This window comes from Ambystoma mexicanum, chromosome 6q (genome assembly GCF_040938575.1).
Source record: "Ambystoma mexicanum isolate Mex_15411 chromosome 6q, UKY_AmexF1_1, whole genome shotgun sequence".
Taxonomy (NCBI): Eukaryota; Metazoa; Chordata; class Amphibia; order Caudata; family Ambystomatidae; genus Ambystoma; species Ambystoma mexicanum.
Window position 1 is genome coordinate 1,109,592,396 of NC_090937.1, and position 16,604 is coordinate 1,109,608,999.

At 42.2% G+C, this 16,604-nt stretch overlaps 1 protein-coding gene across 3 annotated transcripts in view; it reads right to left on the reverse strand.

Annotated features, from left to right (window-relative positions):
• Positions 1-3,770: 3,770 nt before the first annotated feature.
• Positions 3,771-16,604, reverse strand: part of OCIAD1 (OCIA domain containing 1) — a 700,525-nt gene continuing 687,691 nt past the window's right edge. For 2 of the 3 annotated variants that reach the window (XM_069631688.1, XM_069631690.1), the window contains one exon: positions 3,771-4,128. In XM_069631688.1, coding sequence (XP_069487789.1) covers positions 4,088-4,128 — 41 coding nt within the window. In that variant the 3' untranslated portion in view covers positions 3,771-4,087. The remainder of the gene's footprint in view (positions 4,129-16,604) is intronic. The other variant, XM_069631689.1, reaches the window with a different exon arrangement.

Genomic DNA, 16,604 nt, shown 5'->3' on the forward strand with positions numbered 1-16,604 from the left:
ATATTCCCATAGCCTCACAATCCACCAAGGCCAAAATGGGGTAGGTCTCATTCTTGGATGGCGATAGGAAGGCCTGTAGAATCACTAGTTTTTCTGTCCAGGAGAGTGCAAGGATGGAATAGATGTGGAGCAAACATCTCTCTCCCGAAGCCTTGCTCCATCTAGGATCGGGAGCTGGCGTTTCCAAAACGCCGTGGAGGGGCCTGAGGGCACTCTCTAACTAGGTGTTTACCCGAGGCACAATACATACATAACCCCGTATGGATCCTTCTCATCCTCTTGCGGGGATATGGGTCCACGGAAAGCCCCTATTTGGATGGGTTCTGGATCGTTGACAGAGACTGGAGTAGGGTCAGGTTTCGATGAGGTCTCCAAGGACACCTTCTGGAAGGGCATCTTGGACTACTTCTTCTCTGCCTTCCTTTCCTGGATATGAAAGTCTAGCTGCATGGCAAGATCCATAAGGGCCTGGAATGAACTTGGGCGAGCCACTCTGGCTTATTCGTCTTTGATCTCCTCATTTAACCCCCTTCGGAAAAGGGTAAAACTTGCTTCTGAAGACCAATCCGCTTTCTTAGCCAGTTGTTTGAATCGAGTTACATACGTAAGCATGTCCTGGGATCCTTGGTGAAAATCAAGTAGATGTTCCTGGGCGCTATAGACCTGTTCTGGGCAGTCAAACATGGTCTTAAGAGCCTGTATAAATCCGTCGTTATCATCCAGGAGGGCATCTCCAGAATTGACCAAAGGTGTAGCCCAGGTTAGTGCATTTCCAGAGAGGTGTGAGATTATAAAGCCCACCTTAGCCCTGGGATTTGAAAAGTAGTAGGTCTTAAAGGTAAAGTGGACTAAACAGGAATCAAGGAATCCACGAAGGGTTTTTGCAGACCCATCGTTTTTGTCTACAATGCCGCCCAATAGTACGCTTTCCTTTGTGGCAGAATCACGGGTCAAAACTAATTGTTTCAATGCGCAGTGTTCCGCCTTTAAATTCTGCACCTCGGTCGTTAATTCTTGCATGCCACGCATGAGATCCTGAACGGCCGCCTCCATGTTAAATTGAACTTCGGTCGTATGTCGTCTCAAACTGTCACGGATTTCCCCCTTTCTCACCCGAGATCGATCCTTGCAGGATTTCTTGGGAGGAGTCTTCTTGCGCACGGATTGGGTTTTGTACAAGCCCACGCGAGCCTCTTCTGGCTCCAGAGTGCGTTCAGTGTTCCGGGATACTCGGAGGCTCTGGGAAGTCCAGGAAACGAGGAAGGTGTACACGAAGACGGCACACGAAATCCCGGAAGCAAGGTAAAGAGAAGAGGGAGGAAGGGAGATGGGATTTAGAGGGTCCGGGAACCAGGAACAGGAGGATAGTTCAGCGAACTACAGAGCACACGTCTAGCCACTACCAGCGATAGCGTTGAGACGCGCGGGGCGTGGTCTATTTGTAGAATACGCTACTTCCGACGTGGAGCCTGGTGGAAGGCGTACCACATTAGACGGCCATGTTGGGAGTACCAAGGAGTGCAAGCCCCGTTGTGATAGGGACCAGGAAGTCCAAAAGGGGCGTGTTCTGTGGATCATGACAGCCACAACATCTGAACCAGCCGACACGTGTTTCGAGCGCATGCTCTTTCTCAAGGCTTTTGATCCTATTGCGTGAGATAAATCCCAAATATTGTGCAACGTATATAGCATGGGTAAAAACCCAAGATAATTCTGTTCTGAAACGTTGTTGCGAGAATATGTATATAGCTGTGTTGGCTGTGTTTCTGAAACACACATACGTCTGGCTGGAAGGCACATTGGCGCAGTGTGGTTGTTTCACTGTAATTTAACAATTTTAAATGTATGAAAGCATGATCAGATAAATAACGTCACCCATATCAGACACAGTCACATCTTCAAACAAGCCTCTACTTACTAAGAGTTCAATTTGAGATGAAGTACCATGAGGATCTGAATAGAAACTATTTTGTTTTTTATGAGGGTTCAGTTTTCGCCAAATATCATGAAGGTCCCAAGACTGCATAAATTGCATGAGACCTTTTCAAGCTCTCATCTTACTTGATCTCTCTTCTGCTTTTGACACAGTCAACCATGCTATCTTGCTCAACCGGCTCCTTGATAACCTGGGTATCACTGATCAGGCAATCGCCTGGCTGACCTCTTTCCTCTCTGACCGACCCGCCCAGATCCAACTTGGGTCCTTCCTATCCTCTATCTTACTCTACCTGTGGTGTTCCTCAGGGGTCTAACCTTTCTCGCTGGCTTTTCAACCAATACCTGGCACCTCTTGCCCACTGCATCACTGCTCCAACTTTCAGTGCTATGTAGATGACACTCAGGTGGCTTTCAGGCTCCCCTCACCCACCGCTTCTCCCTCTCTCATCCCGGATTGTCTGTCTGCAATCCAGGAGTGGTGTGCCACCAATGATGTCTGCCTTAATGCCAGTAAGACGGAGCCCCTCCTCATCGGCACGTCTGCACCTTCCTTTCCTGTTTCTCTCTGGCTGCCTACTATGAGCCCTCTTCCTGCTCCCACCTGTGAGGCTAAGAACCTCAGGGTCATCGTCGACTCCTCACTCTCCTTCTCTCCTCACATCTCTGACGTCTCTAAGAAGTCAAACTACCAGCTGCACCTGCTCAGAGGTATGCTTCCTTTCCTCACCTTCCCGCAGAAGCTCACTGTGTCCAGAGCTCTGGTTCTCTCTAGGCTGGAATACTGCAACAGCCTCTTTTCAGTACCTCTCAATGAAACCGTATCATGCTCACTGTAACCAAGTTCCAAGTATCCCTATGTAACTAAGACAATTTAGTGCAACTAAGACAATCTCATATCACACTCGCTGTAAGACAATCGCATGCAACAGCGCCTCGATGCCCTTGGGCTGCTAGCGCGCTTTACAAATACAAAATAAATAAAATCAGTTCTGGGGCCTTGGATCGAAATACCTCCAACTCTCTCTTCGTAAATATCTTCCTACTCGAGCTCTTCGCTCCTCCACCGCCAACTTCTTGAGGGTCAGTCGTTTCTCCAAGCAACGAGTTGGGGGCAATCTCTTTTTTTCGACTGGTTTCCCTACCTCTTTGAAACTTCAGCAGAACCATCTCTGGTTCCGGAAGTACCTCAATACCTCCCCTCTTTGCTTCTGCCTTCTCTCTTCCTCTCCCCTGCTGATCTCCTGTCTGATACTGCACTGGTCACCTGGACACCCTCTGAATTCGGGCCCATGTCCCTACCTGTCCAGTAGCACACCCGCACTGCCTCCTGGCATCCCTTGCACTTGTGATCTGTATCTGTAACCCTACAGTCCCCTTTCCTGCACTTATTAGACACTTGCTGTCTGCACTTTTATCACTCGCACTTGCCACCTGTTGGCTGCACTACTTGTTGTTGTTCACATGCCCTGCACTTTCCCATCCTCCACCTCCTCCTGCACTTTTCCCATAGCCCCTCCCTTGCATTTGCGCGATCTCAATGTCACTAGGCCTAGTAAGATAGTTGTTTTTTCCTCCCTTTGTCTCCCCTCCCTTACCTCGTCACGCCTTGAAACACTTGTGTATAGGCGCATTATAAATGCCATATCATATCATTCAAAATTGTGTAATAAAATCTGTTATCAAAGTGCTTAGAACCTGGAGGAATCTGGCATAAAGCACTTCATAAAAACAATGTCAATAATTCTTTTAGAGCACAATGTCATTGTTCATAAAAACAATGTCAATAATTCTTTTAGAGCACATAAATAGAATTAAAAACCAAGCATATCAAAAAGGTTCAAAACATTGACTTTAATAAATTGCAAGTCCATTGTTTTGCCGCTCAGTTCAGCTGGTATGTGATTTAAATGCTGCATCATATTCAACTTTCCGGTTAGGTTTCCCCAACTGCTAATCTCTTTTTAAGCTATGCCCTTGACGAGTGCACGTATAGTGGCATTGCACTTATTTTGTCAAAGAATTCCAAAATCCTTCTCTTCGTTTCAACTTTACAGGACTGGTCAACTCCTGCAAAGACTTGAGGCGAAGTCAGACAGCAGAGTAGACAGCAGACGGAAGCTGTATTCTTCTTCCACAAAAGGGGATTTGTTCACTCTTCCCATTCATCGCCATACTTGTTTACTTTACCTGCTTAACCAAGAAATAAAGAAATGCACATTAGATAAAGCTGTATACCAGCTTCACAGATCTACATCATCATATACAAACATTTACAGCAAGCAACTATTGTTAACACTTAAGACTTGTGAGCCTCCCTACCGACCGTCTAACATGCCTCTGACTCACATTATGTCCATGAAGAGGGGTCCTCAAATTAGTCTTCCTAGAGTTAAGACGTTTCAGCTTAATCAGTTATTCAAGCCATGTACAAATTAGCTTTATTTACTGGGTTTTACTTTCTACGTAAGAGTATTCATGTGCTTAAATACTTCACTTTGGGGGAAACATGCCCTTTCAATTCAAGAAGGTTGATGCACTGCCTGCAAAAGCTAAATGAATCTTTAGTAAAACACTCAAGGCTTTTTCAATAAACATTTGCATTACTTACATTCAGTTGTCAAAGTGATTAAAGGCTTTCGTCTTAATTGCAGCCGTTATTGATCAAGTGTAGGTCAAGGAAGCCGTTTGAAGTACCGCAAAGGTAGAAACTCTTCTTATTAGAGTGATTTCACAACTTTCCAGCGGTTCTCCTTCCTCTCTAACTGAAGGGCATGGCGCAGACTACCAGGAAGCAAGCGGATTGGGCAGGCTGCTAAAACCATCATGGCTGCCTTCAGAAGAAGGTCAACAGAGAATAGCAATCCGGTGACTGGCTGGAAAAATTAACCACAAAGACTGTTTTGAAAATTAAATGTGGAGTGTTGCTACCTGTGTGATGCTCGAATAGTCTTCTCAAAAGCACTTGTCCACAATGTTATGTTATTTGGCTTTCATACTACGCGAGTCACCACCTAAGGGTTTTAAAGTGCGTAGTCCTTGTCCATGGGTGAGCAAATTGTGACCCTGCCAGGGATGTTAAACCAGACGCTAGTCTGTGGGAGGAGAAGTGGAAAACAAAGGAAGGGAAAAGTATGTTGTGGGTGAACAAACTAGAGAAAACATGGGTAACAGACATTAGGGTAAAATAACACAAGGTAGAATGAACGTGTAAGCAGAGATGTACTGTGAAAAGGAATACTTTATTTTCACGCCATTTGAAGGTAGAACAGCTCTGCAAACACCAAATATTGAGAGATTGAGACAGTGTCATGTAAAACAACCTTAAACCAACTTCATATTTGGTTTTACAAAATGTTTTCCCACTGTCTGAACCATGTTTACTTGGAAGGGAGTCAATGCGTTGACTAACATTTCAGTCTTATATTTTATATTTAAAAAAAGCATAAGGTCAATCCTCGTGCGTTCGTCATTTATAGAAATTAATAGAGCTTTGTTAATCATCCCTGGTGTGCTGAAAGTCAAAAACACCCTCAGAACGTCCTTGATCTATACAGATTAAAAGATTGTATTAGCCCTGAAGTATGTATAATTCCTTAACACACTTAACCAATTCTTTGTAGAGGTGCTTTGAGTAACTAGCAAATACAAAAATTATATGTTTTTGTTAATGTCTTGGCACCCAATCTGAGCATTGATCCATTAACAGCATCACGTGTCCACGCTTCTCAACAGCTAATCCAGAAAGTCCACAGGTTCTATGCCAAATACATTCAAACTCAAGTCAGAGTTCGATAGGCTCCACCACTGCGCCCCTGCCTACATATTTTTCTAGCAATGCAGCAGGCAGGCCACAGTCGACAAACGCATAGCAACAGAAAGCTATTTGATCTGAATCGATCGCTATGAATAAACAGTTGAGGCCCTTCCCTACGGCTCGACACATCTGATATGAGCTTAGAAGCGAGTTAGTCTTACCAAGTGACACAGCACGCCACCTCCCTCACTGTCAGCCCAGACTGCAAATGTTCAGCTTGTGGACTTTCATATGCAAATGAGGACTACTTAAGAAAGTTTGGGGGAAAATTAAACAAGTGAGTGCAGGTTACAGCATTGTTACATATGTTTATGCGGGACACAAGAGGCAGAAGATTACTCAGTAAAGATGATTCTTTAAATTATGTTGCCTCATATCTGGGGCTCAAATTGAGCAAAGTGTCACTGAAGAAAGGGACATTACTGACTGACCAAAGGAGAACAAAATAGAATGGAGAATGCAGAAACAATACTTGACGTATAAGGGGATAGGACAATGGAAAAGTTGGTACTGAGGCTAAGTGGGGAGAAAGCAAAACCAAAAAAGAGCAGTAAAAAGAGCTTTTAGATGTCTATCTGAAGGGGAGACCAAGAACCCAAATAAAACTGGACTTTTTCGGGATGCAGAAAGTGAATCTCTGCAAGAAGAAACCCCTGTGATATTAGGGAGGGCTTTGGGGTTCCCATGGAGAGGTGAAACAAACAGAGGACAGTTACAGTGTCTGAATGATCTCAAGCAGTAGGTTATTACTCACTCAGAGAAAAGCATTAGGACGTAAAACAAATTACTCATTGTGACAGAATGCCATCTTCTGAGGGTGGATTAGCCAGAGATCATTTGATTGTTATTACACAAAATGATGCAGGTCATTCTGTTTCTGAAGCAGAGTTCTGCTAATCACACCCCCACCTTTTATCAATGCTCCATGCCAAAATTATAGTACAAACATTTGCATTTACCCAGAAACCCTGCTCTCCAGTGGCACAGCTCAGATTCAAAGGTCATGTTCATTCCTCACAGCTGCTAGAACACAACGTTTCTGGAGGTAAATATAGCTTTAAATCTTCTGCACCTCTGATTTAAATTATAATAATTGTATACTTTAGTAAGTCTGGTGGCATGTATCTAAACCTGTAAATACAAGCCATGCCTGGTTGTGACACGGTAACTGCTAAGAGCAAACAATTATGCTGCCCCAGCGTTTGAGATCACACTACTGTTGGCTCTGTGGTCAGGGCCAGCTATGATTAAAAAAAACTGATGTATATTAGTATCTGACCTGACTGTCTACACACAGCTGCTGTGAGGAACAATGGCCAGGATTCTGCCTCTTGGATCCCCATGCATGAAGGTCAACACCTTCCCTCATGGAACAAGAACTTCCTTCAGGAGGTCTCCCGAGAACCGGTGCTTGAAAGACAGCACTGACATAATGAAGCCACTCGGACACCAAGGTGTTGACCACAACCATACAGGTAAAGACAGAAGGCATCCACGGCAGAGGAGAGGTCTGTCCCATAAACATCCCCAGGGAACATTGAGGATGACTGCTGCTGCACCAAGGCCTCACTACTAGTTTCACTGAAACTAGGCTTCTGTTCACTGGAGGTGAATAAACCCCGCTAGGTGCCAGTCAAACTCCCTGGAGTCGAAGTACAGAACAGAAGGACTTGACTTGACCTGGAGCTGTTTGATAGGTATTTCCAGCAACCCAGAAGCAGCTGGAATCCTGTTTCGCCGCCTTCAGGCAGCTTCAAGACAGGCGGACCACTCCCAACAACTTTGAGCCGATTTTGGCACTCTAAGCAAACTTCAAACTGCTTTTTGCATCTCGAGCCATTCCGATGCTGACTCGATCCATTGACGCGGACTGCCTCAACCAACCTGACCGCAGGCTCAACCTTCATGTGCAACTGATTCTAGCTCTGACTGAACCTGCTGGAAACCATCAAACCCGCTGTCGCGAATACTGACTCGACCCAGCAAATCAATGCTTGGACCATTGGAAGACATCATCTTGAAAGCCGACTCAACCTTTCAGGAGCCTGCACCTTCTAACTCACTCAGTGAGACTTCTAGACCTCGGCTCGACTACAGGTAAAGCGGCAAGAAGTTGTGACAAATCCAGGGAATTTGTCCTTTCTCCCCAAGAGGAAGATGCCCCCCCTTTGGGGATTAGGCAAGCAGGAGGCCACTGGGTTGATTCCCTCTTCAGGGATAAGGACTCCACAGTGAACAAACCCGTAACACTGTTCTTACCACCAATGCCGCAAATGGTTATTGCATACATGGGAACTGATGACAGTATTGAGGAAAAGAGCCCTTTAAATGTGCTTGCTTGTGCTGCTAAACCTTTCTGTAGGCCTGAACATCAAAACAAATGGAATTTGTCTCTCGTTGTAGGAAGACACATTCAAGGGTCAATACCATTGCCTGCTAGAGAGGAGTCACTGCAAAGCACAGCTACGAGGGTGGAGGGGGAAGAGGTCCAGCCCGAAGAACGCTTCATATAATCTGAGCCTTGGTTGTAGCACAGGTTCTGGAGAACCTGGAGGCGGGACCATGTTCCCATACATGGTGGGTAGGACGTTGCAGTGCCCAGGAGGGCTGCGAGTCCCGAAGTGTCTGGAGACCGACCCACCGTGGACCCGGCGTCCAGACGCGGCTAAGCACAACACCATACTGAAAGAGTACCAGCAACAGCCAGAGAGCCTGAAACACGCAGAACCATTCTGATCTGAGCCACCACCTTTCCCGACGAAGAACACTGCGCAGACAGAGGTACAGGGTTCTCAAAGAGGAGAGGGAGGAGGGCAGCTGTGCTCAGGAGGGTTCCAAAAGAGGATGAGAGAGTGCCAAAAGGAAGAAACCGACGGCCCTAGTGGGCTTACTAGAGAGGTGAAAGCAATAGCCAAACCCAGAGTGGGGAAACAAGAGAATAACGCACAAAGGGTTACTGTATAAAAAAGGAGAGTAAAACACTCCCACTCCGAGTGGATGAAGCAGAGAATAACCCATGAGAGGTCCCCAAATATCGGAAGGGGAGATCAACACACTGAGGGAGTGAACCCGAGCCAAAAGACTGGCTAAACCAAACTGCAGACTTAAGAAAATAAATACTTTATTTTAACACCATGTTACTAGAAGTGGTTAGAGGGCCTTTCTCTAGAGAAGAATAAGGATCTGATTTTAGAACTGTATCAGTAGGTCACAACCTGAAAATCTAACAGGAAATCCAGAGACATTTTGCTTTGAACAAAACAAACAGATGAGGAACTGAAAGACACTTTGGGTAGACGACCAAGCACCAACCAGCACCACCAAGAACAGTTGAAGAGTCTGACTTACCAGCTTACATTTGCAGTCTTCAATTGGCGTTGGAACCCTTTTCCATGCACTTATTGCAGCTAAAGTGTATTATGTATTTACTTGGGAATCGATAGACACAGTGAACACTACAGATTGGGCTTGTAAAAAATTGCACAAATGTATAAACATAGGAAACTGTACCTCCTCAAAAATCTATTTGTATAACATAGAGGGTGTTCCTTTTACATTCAATGCCAAATTCAGTCGGAAATGTGCAGTTATCGATCTGGTGATAATGGACAATGTCTTCTAGGAGGCACTTTCATAACATATGAAAGGCTTGTGGAGTTGGGAGCCTCTGGTAGCTCATTCCCTGGTGCAGAAGTCTGAAAGTATCCCTTAAGCGGATGATCACAAGCTTTCCAATACTGCCGCCCGACAGTCCAATTATTAATCCAATAATTAAATCAACCAAGTGTATGTATACCATATCAGGGCTTTATAAGCTAGTGATTACGAACCGCAAATAATCCATAGTGGTTAGGAGAAGGTGGGAAGCAGTACTGGGCGACGCCAAATGGGCTTGCACTGTGAAACATGTCCACACAGTGTCAATGAGGTACAGACACAAGTTGATCCAATGTAAGCACATGCATTAATAGTATAGAACCCCAGTGCCGATTGCTAGATATAACCTGCAGGAAATAGAGGACTGCCGAGATGTCAGGCGTCAAAGGCTAACTTCCTGCATGTAGCATGGGAGTGTACCTCTATATTAGCGTTTTAGGAACAGGTATGGCAAAAGATTATGGAAATCACAGGGAAGGATTTTAAGAAGTCGCCTGAAATTTGCCTACTAGGCTGTTGTCCTAAACTTAACAAAACAGGTGTGAGAATAATAGGATATGCATGGGTCGTTGACAAGTCATTGATTTTCTAAGTCCTGGGTGAGGGGACCAGTTCCAGGAATGGAAGAATTGATGAAATATCTTATCTGGTTCAACATTCAAGAGAGCCTTCAAAGAGAATCAAGCTGTCCAAAGGCTCGGCCCGCAGACTATTGGAAGTGCTTCCATGTATATCTCGAGAAGTATACCCAGCCCAGCAAGAGACTGTCAATGCACCTTGTTAGATTGTGATTGGACAATCGGTTTATGCAATGAAAGAGTTTACGACCCGACAATTTACTGTTCACAATCACTCACTAACATATATTGATGAAATATGGATTGTTTTGTATTGATTAATACAAAGAAGTTTAAACTAAACAGAACTATTTGGAAGACAAGGCCGAAGGTAATGATTTGGAGGCGTTTATCCAACAGCTTTGGGTACATATTAACCTAGACCACAAAAGAGGGGGCCTAATGATGGAAAGGGGGCACAGAGTAAGATTCTAGCAAAGATGAGACAATAGTGCATCAAGAAATAGATTGGTACATTTTTACAACTTTATGCATAAAGAGAATATAATCAAAAAGCCTGGGATTTGAATGAGATCTCCTATTAAGGACAGGCACTATAGATTTTTTAAGACTTCATCACCATCCAGAAAAGATTGAAATACCTTCGAGTGACAGACAAGTTGAGGGCTGAAAGGCTCAGGTAGAGATGGACTTTTTTTAATTTTTATCCTTTATTTGTTCTTAGTTTTTACAAACTTTTACAAAAGTAAAGATTAAAACCTTTCAATTTTACAATACTACTTGAGGACTTACGATTTCCCTTAAAAACAACATTTCATAACATTTCTTGTAACTTAATATCTCAAATCCGCCTTTTACTCTATTTTACATACATTATCTATACATGCTAGAACTCTTAACCTCAAGGACATAGATTCTCCCTGTCACATTTTTAGCCATAAGATATCTCTTAATAACCATACATTATGAACAAATTCTTTAAAATATGTTTCTCTTTCTGTTGACAACTCTGGACAATCCGACATTAAGTGGCGTAGAGTTTCTAACTCTTCCTTGTCTTTACAGAATCTGCATGACCCGTCTTTCCCACCTTGTCTTGATCTTAAACATTTTATTTGATTTGTAGATAGTACATTCATTCGAAATCTCATAAAACCAATTTTAATTTTTTTGCTTGGAAATTCCTTTAAGTAATGTTCCAATTCTCCAACCCTTTTTTCGGCTGTTAATACATGCGCATACAACTTTGAGTTACAGATTACCTTTCGAGGTTTTTTTCCAGTCAGTCAACTTTAGTTTTTTCTTTACCAAATTTGGATTTGTTTCCAACACTTCCATAGTCATACCTATTTCTTCCAAAGTTTCATCACATTCTAACCTTAGATTTGTAATATACCCATCTGTATCATTGAATCTCAATTGATGGTACAATGTTCCTTCTCTAGAGAAATCACATTTACTTAGGAGACACAGCTTCTTCCACTGAATCATACTCATTAATGATTGTAGACCCACATCATACCTTATCACCTCAATTGGACTGCACTTAGGCAAGAAGTACAGAGTGGATCTCCAAATTCTGCTTTCAACCGCTCTCTACTCTACTTCCATTGTTTTTGGCCAAAACACACTCCCATATATAATTGTTGGAAGTACTTTGCTTTTGTAGAATTCTCTACATGGTTCTAGTGAGAATTTCCCATACTTTTTGTCAACTCTCTTCATTTGATTTAGCATGCCATCCACTTTCGAATTGAGGTAATTTACAAGGAACATTTTACTATACTTTTCCACTACAGGGTACCCCAAGGATTGGACATTTTCTTTTACTGCTAATTGGTTATTTTTCCAATTCCATACAAACTTCTTCTTTCTATTCTTTTTTCCTCCTTTGGTTACCTTGATTATCACAGTTTTACTTGGATTAATCTTTTAACTCAATTCCTAGCATATAATTGCTGAATGTTGTTATGAGTCTTTGTAGACCGACAGTAGTATCCATAAGAATGAAATAGTCTGCATACCCTACCCAGCTGATTTTCAAATTCCCAATTTTCGGAGGTGCAAATGCAATTGTTTCCAGAACTTGACCCACTCCTGCAACATATAAATTGTAAAGACTAGGCCCCAGTATGCATCCCTGTCTAAGTCCATTATCTGTAATACATTCTCTTGACAGGAGTACTTCTGAGTCTAATCTTACTTGAATTCTGGATTCATTGTGCAGGAATATTATTATGCACAACAAACCTTTTGGAATTCCATACCTATCTAACCTCTGCCACAAGATATTTCTATCGACACAATCAAATGCTTTGCTTAGATCCATAGATGCCACATAAATTGGGACGTCCCTGGATTTCCATGCTGTATTCTGTAGACAGTTTTTATTAAAAGGCACCCACAGTCCGTTCCCATATTTTTTCTGAAGTCTATTAATCTGAAATCTAAGATGTTGTTTTCTTCCATCCACTCATTTATTCTTCCCAAAACAATAGAGGAAAAGATTTTTGAATCTGCATCCATTATACATATTGTTCTGTAGTTGGCTGTTTCTACCCTTGAACCCCTTTTGAAAATTGGAACCATATATGATGATTTCCACAAATCTGGAATCGCTTGTGATTCTATTATGTCCCGATATTGAATATATAGTATCTTTTCCCGTAAGTGCGGGACTTGCTTCAGCCCATTGTTCGTTATTTTGTTTGGTCCCGGCGCCCTTGATGGATTCGATTTCATGGTCTTTGCCTCTATTTGATCTGTTGTAAATTCTAATTTCCATTTGACCATTTCCTGTGTCTAACTTTCAATATTATCTGTAGTAAACATTTGCTTAATGTATTTTATCCAATCATCCTCAGCTATTGGATTGGTGATTTTACTCCAATTGTTCTCCTCTTTTTTGTTTTAGGGCCCAAAAGGCCCTAGCATTCTTTCCCTGTAAACTTTCTAACATCTTTTCCCCATCTTCCTGAGTTATTCGCCAGTTATTGCTTTAACCAATTTGTGTACCTTTGCTTTAACTTCCTGATTGCTTCTGTTTTTTTCGTACTTATATCTATGCACTTAGTAATATTCCTCATATCCCTTCTTAATTCATTTTTTTTTCCTTCTTATTTCTATAGAGTATTTGTGCCTATGTCTCTTGGTTGGGTTACCCTGACTTGTTACCTTACCTTTGACCAGTGTTTCCAAATATTCCGGGAACCCCTTTGCTGAGTATCGAGCAATCTTATCTTCTAAACAACAGGCGTTAAATTCTGTTAGTAAACACATATTGAAGTTATACACCTTTTTTTCTGACCAGCTTACTCGGTTACCTCTAGCATTTAAACTTAGGTTCCTCAGGTTCTTATTACTCCTTCTATGTCTGTTATTATGCCAATCTAGTTCCAATCATAACATGGCGTGGTCACTGACCCTTGGTTCTTTTACTTAGTAACTGTTTGTGTCTTCAGTAATATTGACAGACGTAAAAATGAAATCAGAATTAGCCCCTCTTGCTGCCCAGGTTGCTCTTTCATTTTCAAGCCGTTTTAGTCCCCAAATATCTGCCCAATTCAACCACATTCCACCTTCTACTTTCTTTCTTTTTCCCTTTTCCATGTGTTCATAATCCATCAAAAAACAATCCATTCTTTCCAAGTCCTCCAAATTGCAACTTGCATTTAAGTCCCCCGCCAGTATTACTGCAGCATCTCCATATCTGGCAAACCATTCCTGTAGCTTTTGATCTAATTTTCTCAAAGTTTTATACAGGTTGGTCTCCTTTGATCTATAAACATTTAAAAACAACAGTCCACCTTTCTTTACCCTTCCTGTTCTTAACCATCCAGTTCCCAGTATTTCACCCTCTATATTTCACTCTTCACATTTCTGCAATCCCTTTTTTTTTTTTTAACTAACGTGGTTAACCCTCCCTTGGGTCTGCCCAATTTGCCTTGTGTGGCACATATTCTCGCTGTTTCATACCCGTCCCATTTAAGTTTCTCTATTAACCAAGTTTCCTGTACGTGCAGTACATCTATGATTTTGAGTTCTGCACAGATCTCACTGTTGCCTAATAAATGTTTGTTCCCCCTAGAATTCCAACTTAAAATTGTTAACGTCCCTGTAGGACTAAAGTGGTTGACTTAAAGCTCTTAGTTGCGCAATCGATTCTTCTAGAACCTTAGTTAAACTTCTCCATTTTTCATTTTCTTTTACGTCCATTTGATTTCCATCCTGGGTTTGGTGTTTTTTTCCCATTCCACCTTCTTTGTTCTTTTTCTTTTACCACTTTTTACGTTGTCCCATATACATACATCATACCCAAATTTGTGCAGACTTTCTGACTCCCTCATTATAATATTTCTCACAAGTGGGGACTGTATGATCAGTCTAACGTAGTCATACCACCATCCATGAATAAAGTCTACAAGTTGGATATCTGCAGATGTAATTAGTCTTAATTCAGGTATCTCTTCAAATAACTCCAATATCGTTCTCCTATTTAATGAACGAGGTCCTCCTTCCTCACCAAGTACTGCATTATCAGCCCTGGTGCACCTGAGTTTTTGGTTTGCAGAGATTCCACCCTTCCGATCCCTCCTTCGCTTCACCTCCATCATACCATATCTCCTTATTATTCTGTAGGTTTGCATCCTTCAAGCCCTCTGTACATTCTTCTTCTCTTGTGCTGACTCCTTCCATTTCTCTTCCCTCCTCTACTCTTTTTTTCTATTTTACCACTTATCTCTTTTCCTTTAGGACTTTGAGGTTCATTCCAGTTCTTTTCCTTCAAAATTTCCCTTGCTATATTCCTAACTTTTTCCTCCACTGTAACTTTTTCTGTTTCTTTAACCACTCCTACATTTTCTTCCTCTTGTATTCTGTTTTTTCCACCACTTTCATTGGTTTTTCTTGCTCTACCTTTCAGGTGTCTATGTTCCTCCACTTTGTCTTCCTCCTCACTTATTTCTCAAATACTTCCCCCCCATAGCTCTGTGGTATTATTTGCTGTTGTTTAGGGAGTACGCTTATAGGTGGTTTAAATATATCGTACATAGGTCTTCCTTCGTTTGCATTGTCAAATGCTTTATCCGATTTTTTCCGCTTTAATGCATCCTTCAGTCTTGTATCTGAATTGCTATATTCATGATGTAATCCTGTTTCTGTGGGAGCTCCTTCCTAAGTACCACTTTTCACCCCCTCCTCTTCATTTTCTCTTATAGCTTCTTCTGCCGTTAGTCCCTTCCCCATTTTGCTTAGGAATTTTAATGACGATGCCTTCCCTGTTTTCAATTCTGCTGCTTTTAACACCCTCTGTTTTTTTCTCCCTTTTTCTTGCATTTTTTGAGATTACCACCCTTAACTCTTCCTCCTAACAATCAGTTTTTCCCGATTTCTTCTACTACATCTTCTGGTATATGTATAACATCCCCTGTGTATCCTTGGGGTCTTGGTCTATCTCCTTGTAATCTTTACTGTCCTTTTTCCCCATCTTCCACTCCTTTTTCTTTGTGGCCTTCTCCTTGACCTATTGCCTTCCCATTAGCCATTTTTTCCACCTGTGCTTCTTCATCGTCATTCTTTCCTCGTGTTTCCAACCTCTTTAGTCTGTCAGACATTACTCCCAAGCAAACTGATTGTAGAATCATTTCTTTATGGAGCCATTCTTTTAGTTCACATAAGGTATGTATGATAAAGGTTCTTTCTCTACTTGCACTGTTTGACTTCTCATGTTTTAGGCGCTCTTCGTCCCCCCCAACCCTTTGTGACTCTGTTTCTTTGCCCATCATCACTAGTTGTGTAATTCTTCCTTTAGTAAATATTAGCGGTGTGTCTGACATAGGGCTAACTTGTGGTTCTTCATTTAGAGTCCCTTCTCCTCCCCCTTTAACCTGTCCATCCCCCTCCCCTTCATCCTCAAACAGTAGTTGTGATTGCCCCGTTTCCACATCTGCCCATTCCCCTTTTCCTCCCTCCATTTTCTCTGCCATTTTTACCATTTCACCATCTGTGCTATGTGGGGATGCACTATCTCCACCATCCTCATCTTGAATATTTGTTTTTTGACACAGCGATGCCAAACACTTTTTTTGTCTCCTATGAGGGAGCAGTCCCCCCTACGCAGCTAGTGTGGCCTTATTTCTCTTCTTCTATTCTGCCGATGTTAATTTTCCACTTTTTTCGTTTGATTTATTCTACCCCTGTGAGGTTTTAAATGACTTTGCTTCACACGCTCACCCTCCTCACAATATGTTTCCCACAAGCTTCCTGTTAACTTACCCAACAGCGTTGTGACAATATACAATATACACTTCTCCCAATTGTTCTCAGACCTCGCCAAACGCTGTACCACACTTAGCATACACGATTTTGTGGCTGCCGTTTTTGTTCCCGCTTCTTACTGTATCTAGGTGGTCATACCACGTTAACATTAGTTCTTTATATGCACACCATATTTGCAGCAACTCTTTTGTACAATTTATCTCCCTTTTTGAAGGTGCTTTGTATTTCCTTGCATTTTTGCCTGCTGAATCATAAGGGGTCACATTTCTTTCTGTAAACAGCTATAGTAATTCCACACTCAACAGAAGCGTTCAGAATCCTCGCCTCTTATGGGTTATGCG